At 37.8% G+C, this 10,020-nt stretch overlaps 1 protein-coding gene across 3 annotated transcripts; it reads left to right on the top strand.

Moving 5' to 3' along the window:
• Positions 1-1,852: 1,852 nt before the first annotated feature.
• On the top strand, positions 1,853-8,426 carry Mvk (Mevalonate kinase). 3 transcript variants are annotated; one of them, XM_022799073.2, is made up of 9 exons: positions 1,862-2,488; positions 3,160-3,235; positions 3,719-3,857; positions 4,050-4,194; positions 5,132-5,288; positions 5,490-5,629; positions 5,795-6,062; positions 6,455-6,643; positions 6,874-8,426. In XM_022799073.2, the coding sequence occupies exons 2-9, from the start codon at positions 3,167-3,169 to the stop codon at positions 6,958-6,960; spliced, it is 1,194 nt and encodes a 397-aa protein (XP_022654808.1). In that variant the 5' UTR covers positions 1,862-2,488; positions 3,160-3,166; the 3' UTR covers positions 6,961-8,426. The 3 variants fall into 3 exon arrangements, with proteins under 3 accessions (XP_086838888.1, XP_022654808.1, XP_022654807.1); XM_022799072.2 differs by having other exon boundaries at positions 1,868-2,488; positions 3,102-3,235; XM_086982762.1 differs by lacking the exons at positions 3,160-3,235; positions 3,719-3,857 and having other exon boundaries at positions 1,853-2,488.
• The last annotated feature ends 1,594 nt before the right edge of the window (positions 8,427-10,020 follow it).

The following is a 10,020-nucleotide window of genomic DNA, read 5'->3' as shown; positions in this document are numbered from 1 at the left end:
AATAGACTACAATGAATGCAAGCTTGACCGTCACTAACAGCATATTTCAGATTCACTTTTAACTCTCCTTAGCCCGCCTGAAGAGCGTGAAGTATCATTTAATGCAGACAGAAATTATGTATAATTTAGGTTTTATCAGATATATAACCGTTTTTCAGAAGTCACTCGTCCCTTCTTGTCTCATAAAACTATATAGTCATACCCAAATGTTCTATGGTACTTACCATTCTGTCAAGCAACACGAATGGCAGTTCTTAGTAGGAACCTAAAGCATTTACATATGAAAACTGTTTCCTTCCTAGGCTTTTCAAAGTTAATATAAAATTGCTAACCAAAATAAAAATGGAATATTTTAACGTCTTAGCTGTTAACTTAGATTTATTTGTTCATGAGAGAAATTTCCTTTTTTAGGGTCGACACCATTATCGTACTTTTTAGTAAATGAAATTCTACAACCTAGGCGAAAGGTCTCGTGTCAGGTAACAATAGCTGCATGGCATGATACTAATATATCTTTTGTCCAAGTTAAGGCGATAGGTATTGGTGACCTTATAGGACTAACAATTGCTCTTTAATAATCATTGCTGGATGCATTGACGCATTGATTCGATGAAATGCAAAGTATAGATGCATTCCATACAATCAACCAAGCGGAATCGTAATCGTCTTTAGCTATTTAACTTTAAATAAATTGTAGTTATATATAGTACTCTTCTGCGTATATGGAGCTGGTGACCAGACCGAGAAAATGATCAACAGTAGCTGCATGATGATAGCAATGATAGCATCTGAATGTTTGGCGTCTGCTTACCGTCAGATACGCAACTTTTCGTTGAATTAGGTTCATATGCTATGTAATATATGCGTATTTAATATTGCTAAGTATCGCTTACAAAGATCGATTATATTCCCTAATATTTTCTAACAAACATAAATTATAGGTACGGAGTTGATAAATGTCTTTTAGCAGGCTGTCTGTTTACTAACGTCATGCGGTTCGTTCCCGCCAATTCTCCTAGGTTCAAAAAATGTGTGAACTCAGCAATATTTTTACTTTAGAGAATTTTGTTTCGTGTTTGTAATGCATAATGATTGAAATAACAGGATAATAACATATTTAATAAGTCCATAACATAGGGGTATGCTAGGCTCGCACATATCGGACCTAATTGTTGTAAAAATAGAGCATAAATAAGGCGACACATGGATCCCCCAGAACTTACTTCAGCACATTTTATTGTCAAAGAACGAACACCTGTTAGAATTCAAAAGTACAAAATTAGTCAAACAACTATAAGAGCATAACATATTGTTGATAGAACAGATTTCTGCATGTGAAAATTAGAATGTTTTTTATTTGACAGTATTTAGCTTGTTGATCAATCGCTAATATTTTGCTAGGTAATATGGTTGTTGGTATACGCACAAAGGGATCATGACAATCAATATGACGTAACACGTACAAGCGTATGATGTTTTCTGCCCTGGTCATAAGTTGAAATCTAGATAAGAAAGCTGGCATCATTTACAATTTTGCTTTTAATTTTACACTCTATGCACGTGCACCTTTATTCTTTCTTAATAGTGGGTTTACATTTTTTTTGTTCTGAGTTTTATGTCTGGTATCACCGTCAAGCATGCCATCAGACGGTTAGCTTTCGCCGAAACAGAGTGTGACTGTGCTCAGATTCGAACTCCGACCACAACGTGTCTTTGTGGTTGATAGGCAAATACGTCAACCACAAATGCACCATGGGCCGAGTGCAATCAATCTCTAATAACGCTGGGTCCGCTCTCTGTAAACACTTTCATTTTTAAAACCCTACCCTCGAGTTTAACGCAGCTCGCCCATTCAATGACCCTTTCCCGTTCCTTCGCCGAATGCCACAAAGCAACACACGAACAAATCAGTGTTTTGTCAGCCAGCAGCCTTAGCTAAAAAAGTAACGGGCTCAGCATCCGGAGGCGATGCAGGAGCAGTCAATCAGCTGACTTGAAGCTAACGCAAAAACCCCGTAGTTAAAAAAAAAAATCATAGTTACGCATATTTACTATACTAACAAAATGATAATATCACTACGGTATTAATACATACAAGCGCCGTCAACTGTTTGACCGACGGATACCAGCCCTCACATGCGTGCATCGTTAATTAAATTTCTGTTCTGAAGTAGAACTAGGTGAGGCGATTATGGTGAACGTGCGATCAACTGGTAGAAATCGACTATCAAGCACAGAAAACCAGCTGAGTGAGTTACAGATCGTGTTACAATATGATAATATCAGCGCGGATGGTCGTGGCACTGGAGGAACTAGGTGCTCCTTTCCACTTTTCGTGTAAGCCCCGACGCCGTCCGAACGGCAGACGGAAAGGCAGCGGCGAAACCGATGCTGTCTGTGCATCCAACAGGAAGGAAAAATAGCTACTGATGAACGCCAATGCAGTTCAAGGCAGCACTCTTCTGCATCGTTAGAAAAGAAGACACAGGTCAGTCTCACTCCTGACAGACGCTGTATTATAATCTTAACATATTTATGGTAGTGGTGTTAAGCATAGTCAAATGTGCCGGTCTTTTCAGGCACATAGGTTACCAGCGACACCTGTCTATTATTCAGTGATCATAGTGCTAAAAACGTGCATAACAGAACTTCCGAGTGATTAAAGTGCCATCAAAAAGCAATGATGCTCGTACTGAAAAACGCGGTTCTAGAGCACAACTCGCTTTTGTGCCCTCAAATTAAGGATAACTACGTCACGCAACAATCGTGATGTTTTTTTTTAACACAAACTTCTATTACGAGATTAATTAATTTATCTATTTACCGTGAAGTCAGTTCTTATGGAACGATTGTAAACGATGACGGGATTACGTCATGCTTGAAAAAAGAGCATAAAGATCACTGAGAGAACTGTTTTTTGTATTATTAGGCTTTCATACATGCTCTATAGGACAAATGTGCTTTATGATTTTGTCGTTTAACTGAATTTAAATTGCTGCGTACACAGAATTTACAGTGCTGTGGGCCCTCTTGGGAGGGCAGTCAATTCTTACTACGTTCTAGTACAATCTTATATGCAGTATAATTGACTATTCTTTAAGGTCGATTAAAAGCGAAGTCACAACGAAGTCAAATGAAGTTGTGACTCTGCTCAACTAGGTTAGAAATGGAGTTTAAAGTTAGTGTTCCGGGAAAGGTCATACTTCACGGGGAGCATTCTGTCGTCTATGGAAAGGTAAGTTTCAGCAGTAGAAGAGCTTTGCATCATTTTTTATGCACAAATTATCTATACGCATATATAATATGCGTTAAGACTCTTTCAATGGAAACACACTTGTTTTTATTGGTATAAATTCAACTAAAGATAAAAATTTACATATTGTACGTTATTTCTGCATCTGAATGTATTTCGTAGCAAAATTGAATATTAAGGTTAAACTTAAAGGCTGGTCAGCAGTTTGCGCGTCATGGAGCAGATCAGTTCCTTTCCATGATGCAGCAAAAGAGTTATCTTAGCCGAAGTTTATTCATGTTTGTTTTCCGGAAGTTTATAGTAATAAATTTAATAACAGCGCAATACAATGTTTGTTATTGACTGATATCGCGACAATGCTTGCAATTCTAATCATTTTAAACTAACTATTTAGTAATAATTTGAGGCCCAGTCGCCTCCTATTATGTTTTGCTTCAGTTATAATGAACGATGACTTCTCTACAGGCAGCTGTGGCAGCGGCCATTGGCCTACGTACGGAGGCTGAGGTGCAATCTTCAAAAGATGTAACGCTGAACTTAAAAGACTTCGGGCAAAAGTTTACGTGGAGGCTCGATGAGTTTAAGAAACTCGATGTCAATTTTGGTAGGCTATGCAAAAAAAAACCTATTATTAGAAGTGTACAAGTTAAGGGTTCTGCAGTAGAATGTGCCTGTATAACTACACTGATTGCACGGTTTTTTAATGATGACTTTCATTGGCGGGTTCTAATATTCTTTCCGTATACAGTGGCGCAAGTTACAGGTTCACAATGTTGCATATACTGTGACATTTCAGGCGATGGCGAAGTGGCAATTCCATCCGAAGACATTCTTAAGTGCCTTCGAAGTACTTTTAATATTGGGTCCGACACGAAATGGCACGGAAGCCTGGTTACGTTTCTGTTCCTTTATAATGGTATCGCCCAGAAGCAATCCAAAAGGTTCGCTAATAAGACATCAAATATTGATGAATTTTGTGCATCAGTTTTAGCTATTTAGAATCAGATATTGAATTTTTCAGTTGTTGTTCTAACGGACAACTTTATTAATAATAATAACAACTTTATTAATGTCGGTGAAATGTAGAAACTCTGAAGCAGGAGGATACGGAGAACGACAAAAAATATATTAGTTTGTGAAAACAAGTTCTTGGAATGATATGATTTTGCCTGCGGCCAGGTGATAAATGTTTAGTACAAATATGACGTCCGTTGTTACATGCATTATTTTTCCATAGATAGTTTCTCGAGTTTCTATCTCGAAATTCTATCTCCTGTCTTAACGGACAATAATTTGTGTGAATTGAAGATAAATCAAAGAACAATTGTTAATATTGATGTCGGAAGTGCCATGTATATATATATTAGGGTTAGGTGGCTTCTCTGTACCGGTGGAATTATTATTTGCGTACATCCAGAAATGAAAAAATGTAACCTATCCACATTACCTTTTTTCTGGTCAGAGCTTATCAGCATCTTTAGCTCTTTAATCGTTACGATACTTATGAAGCTTCATTTACGTTCACCATATATATATATATATATATATATGTATGGCACTTCCGCAACACGACATCTTTCAACCTAGACAGAGCACTTGTTTGAGGAGACTTTTAGATAGAGAAATGTTTATTGCGCCTTTATATAATGCAACAATAGCGTATTATTGCTAATACAATTTCGTGTGCCTAACGCGAAATCTCCCGAGGATAAGGCTCCTATTCTTACCTATATGAGCATGTTATCAACGTTTCTGTGCAGCACTTTACGCTTTTAGAATTGTACATTTTCCGTGAGTTAATCAAAAAGCTGTATTATGTACAACTTTGCTCCATTAAATATTTGATTTTAATTTTCTTTTTTGCTCTGGTTTTATTAGCCCCAAAAATTTTCTTCCAGTTGAACTGATTATACATTCGACCTTGCCAATTGGTGCTGGTCTGGGTTCATCAGCGGCGTATTCAGTGGCTGTGGCGGCTTCACTTTTGCGACTCTTTAAAGTCGTTCCCTCGAAAGGAGGGGTTCCTGCTAAAGAGGTACATCATCTAACGTAAGATAATTTATTAAGTAAGTAAAATTTTCTCCGACACATTTACGTTCTCAGCAAGTATTCGTTCGAGTTTCAGAAAGATTTTTAATCTGTAAGACTGTGTAATTTTGATAAAATCTTACAAATTACAAGGAAAAAGTTTACAAATCTTTGTGTAGAAATTTTATCCGTTTGACGTTATTTGCAGGATCTAGAGATCATTAGCAAGTGGGCATTTCAATCGGAAGTGATTCTGCATGGGAAACCTTCTGGAATCGACAACTCGATCTGCACCTTTGGCGGAGCGTTGCTCTTTCAAAAAGGCCGAATCCAAGAAATCAATTCGAAGTTCGTAATGATTATATCACAGTTGTCGACATATTTTTATCTTTTGCAATCGTTAGGCAAGTTGGCAATAATTGAATTGGCTATGTTAACATGTGTGTATCAAATCAGATTGCTAAGTCAAAATTTTATCGGAACGGCTAATACCATGTGTTGGTTTTTCAACAGTGTCCCGTTGTATCGTGTTCTATTGGTCAATACACAAGTGCCACGCAACACGCGGGCGCTTGTAGCACACGTCAAGGAACGGGTCGAACGGCAGCCTACAATAATGGCATCCACCTTTGAGGCAATGGATGAGATCGCCTGGCAAACTTGGCGGACGCTAAAGGCGAATAGTGTTTCAGGGCAAGGCACTGCCGCGGCACCAGCGGATTTGGCGACTAAAGACAAAGCGGAAGTCAAGACCAATCAGAAGCTTTATGAGTTTGCTGCGGTAAGCTGCAGAAAATAAGAAACTGTTGAATAATTTTCTTTTAAACACCAGTTTGCTGCACCCAATCGCTGACGAAAAGAAATTCTTTCCGTTTCTCTGAACCCATCAATTCGAAATTAATCATCACAGACACATGTATTACTTCTCATTAAAGGGCTCTTGGCTCTGGAGAGCTTTAGCTAGTGAAAAGGTTTTTATTCATTTTACTTAATTGGCTGTTGCCTTGCGCTGAAGTTCAACAATGCCAGTCAGGTGTTTGGACGGCACACGTGTCTTATTTAGGAAGAAATAAAGGGTTTCCCAGCCTTACTCACGAGAATGAAGTATAGCAGGTGATTTATGATTTGATATTTGTATAGCTTTTAGTAAGTATCGTCGTCTATTTCGCACAGGAACTGATTTCAATGAACCACCATTTACTGAACGCCATTGGAGTCGGTCATCCAATCTTGGATCGTATCGTAACCGTAGCGGGAACAGTAGGTTTTTCGGCGAAATTAACTGGCGCCGGGGGAGGTGGTTGCGGATTCATTTTACTCGGTGTTGGGGAGCCTGAAAAAGTGAAGACAAATGATGTCAGGGTAAATATAGGACATGTTTGGTTTGTTTTTCAATTACAATAGTTTCTGTAATTCAGAGTTATACATTTTATGCACGCATTTACGTGCGAGTCTTCGGCTGATTTTTTTTGCCATATTACTATAGACGTCCTTTTTAACATGCTCTTAAAACTATGCAGAAACACAAAATCACGTAACGTGTACGTACCAATCAACATTTCTCTCTTAAATCAATGTTTTGCTTTTCACAGGCGGATAATTTACGAGAGCTGCTCATCAAAGAAGGCCTCCAATTCTGGTCGGTTGATATGGGATGTGCAGGAGTGACGTTTAGCTAACAAAGCTCACTATATCGTTTTACTAGAATACTGGCGATGCCTGTGTGTGAGTTGTCAAAAAACGGTCTGATTGTGGACATCGGTATTTTCGTGAGCAGGGCTTGCGAAAAAGTTTTCAACTCCTTAGCACAGTATCACGTCCTAAAGAATAGGACTAAAAAATTATTTTTTATGCTTAATTGATACTTAATAACTGGACATGTAAAAACTAATGTGTCCAGCTGTACCGCAACGAGTGAACAAACAGCATTACCTAACATACTATTTGTTCGCGAACTTTTTATTCGGGTTATTTCGCTATCAGTGCTTCGTTTCTACATGCGAAAAGAGGGTAGTGATGGCCTTCGAAATGTACGAGTAGTTGGACAAGTGAAACAAATGGTCCATAAATTCACCCTTGATTATCAGAACAGTTGCTACAACTTTGGCATTAATCGAACGTTGTCTTAAAAACGTGTCTACGATTGCCGTCGTTTTAATACAAATGCCTTTTTGGATTTTAAGATCAGAGTTAATACCAATAATCGCAGCAAGTCGTTAATTAGAGCTCGTAGCTTTAAGTAACATCGTCAATAACTAATACGTACAGTGTTATTTTTGACCCAATAGGGATAGGCTCAAGTTGAGCGACACACAACTTACGATATTGTTTGGCCCACAGCGCCGAGCGATATACATTAGCATTACAAAAATGTTACAAGTTACAGTACAGACTATCATTTTATGCTCAAGCTTTTAGACAAGCGAGAGGAAAAGTAAATTGTACGTGACAGGAAACTATTTTCCACATACCCCTATAAATGAATCGCGACTTGTTTTTCCTTGTGTTTAAAAGACGTTTATATACACGTGCTGAATGTGCTATTTGGAAGGGCGGTTTAAGGACGGTCAAACAAAAAATGGGTTTTTTTCTTAGATGCAGCTTCTGTTCTTAAACTATGTTGTGTTGGATTACGAAGTTTCATTGACTGTTTTTAAATATAGAATATTTTATATTTTACATACACAGTATAATAATGCACCGTGTTGCCACCGAAATTTATTGAAGAAATTTATACCTAATGTACAACATGTAATGGCTTTAATGATTAAGCTTAACCGCAAGCTGCGTGGACTGAAACCAGAGAACTAATGATTTGGCAATTCATTTTGGCATAAATACTTCTGCTCAAAATACTTGCTAAATCAGTAATTTTATATATACTATCGTGTAAGTGATAGGCAATAGTATAAGAAGTGCGTGGCAACGAGACATTGTTTGTCAGAATGCAGTTGCGCGCGTGTCAGAACCCTTCGCTTTTATGGCGGGTATTTAGAGGAGGTAAATGACTGCATTAATGTTTTGACAGCATATTGTTGTTTTGTATTGTCAAATGTACCTTAAAAAATCCAGTCATTGTCCAACTGGTGTGTTGTTAGTAGAGACGGCAAACGGAGACTTTCCGAATAAATAAATTCCGAAAGCATTCTTAAGATAATTTTTTAACCTAGTGCAAAGAACGTTTTTTAATGTATTCCTTATTTTTCCATACTTCACTGACTTTTTTTTGGAAATTGCTAGACATGTTAGTCATGTTTAGCAATTTTTAAATGTTACACGTGTCTGTCGGCAAAAAAGGACGAGGATAGAGAACAGCGTTTAACAAAAGAGAAAGTGGCAGTGCCCAATAAATTTGGGCAGTAATTACTGTTCACACTCGCAATTAATATCAGGGGCAACTGTTATTACTATAAGATATAGATCGAAATGCTGCCGTATGTATCGCAGTCCTAATGGATGTGCGACGTCATACGTGTTTTTATTAAGGCAACGCGTAATTTTATCACTTCCTTTAATTACGGTGTAGGTCGAAAAAAAAAGAATCCACAGATAAGTTCATAGATCAATCCAAATGATTTCCAAATAGGAAGCTTCCGTCAAGCGAACTATAGATAACGAGTTAGTAATGCAGGTGAACAGATAAGATTCCAGAAGACTCGTTTACAACTGCAGACAATAAAAGAATACATCAAGCATATACGAAAACACCATTGCTTTACGTAACATGGTTTTCGAAAAGTATTATGCGATATTGTACACATATTTCTATATTATGTGGTGCAAATATGATAAAGGTTTACGTACGCCATTGCAACTGTGAGCTGACGCAGAGATCCGAGAAATTGTACCGATAGAGTAGATTTAAATGATTGCCTATGTAGCTTATAGGTTCATCCGTTTGAGAATGTACTACACACCCGTGTATGGATGTGTAAGATAAGCGGACATCTATTTCAATCCTTAGTTCTGTTCGTATTTTATTCAGGTGCAAGCCTACGAAGTTGTTTTGAAAACCCGAGGAAGCGGGCTTGTGGGTCGATAAAGTGTATATAATTGCGTACTGTTAATAGTGGTAAGGTCTGCAGGTGAAACACAGCGAAAGATAAAGTACCGGAAAGTAAGACCTACAGGTAGTTCACCTTGGAAAAACAGGCGTTTTTTTAGTTGCAACATATATAGGAAGTCTTAGCTCACTGATTCCTGTCCAAGGACGTATTTCATTTGTACCTGTAGTTTTTACACGCATTCCAAACGCTTTCTACAAGTGCTCTATAAAAACGGTAATTCAACATAGAGACGAACTTGGAGGATCTCGCCATGAGCGTCTGATCCCAGCTACGTAAACTATTGTTGATATAAAGTATGAAATTCTAGGCTCATGTTTCGAAGTATAGAGAATTCTTTCATTTTTCCATGATGTAGATTTTTAGCGGCTTTTCCACAGAGTTATATGTCAGTAGTTGATATTATGTATAGCATAGGTGCAAATTAATAATACACAATTCAAGTAGTCTAGCTAACCTAAACCTGTGAGATTTATTCCAGCGTTCCTGAATCCAAATTTACCGTTTATATATTTTAGGTTTTCATCATCATTCTATCGTACATTCTGCATACAGCTAGCTTTTTTTTCTATCATTTATCGCAGTCGCTTTTTAAGGTAAGCAAGGACCTCTAATTCTAAAGCTGAAGGCGCTTGCAGTGGGGTTCCTGTGCCCCATGTCTGAGCTATCCATGTT

The sequence above is a fragment of the Varroa destructor genome, unplaced genomic scaffold (genome assembly GCF_002443255.2).
Source record: "Varroa destructor unplaced genomic scaffold, Vdes_3.0 BEIS01000003.1, whole genome shotgun sequence".
NCBI lineage: Eukaryota > Metazoa > Arthropoda > Arachnida > Mesostigmata > Varroidae > Varroa > Varroa destructor.
The sequence above is the reverse complement of the archived record's forward strand: the minus strand, read 5'-3'. Positions and strand labels throughout refer to the sequence as shown.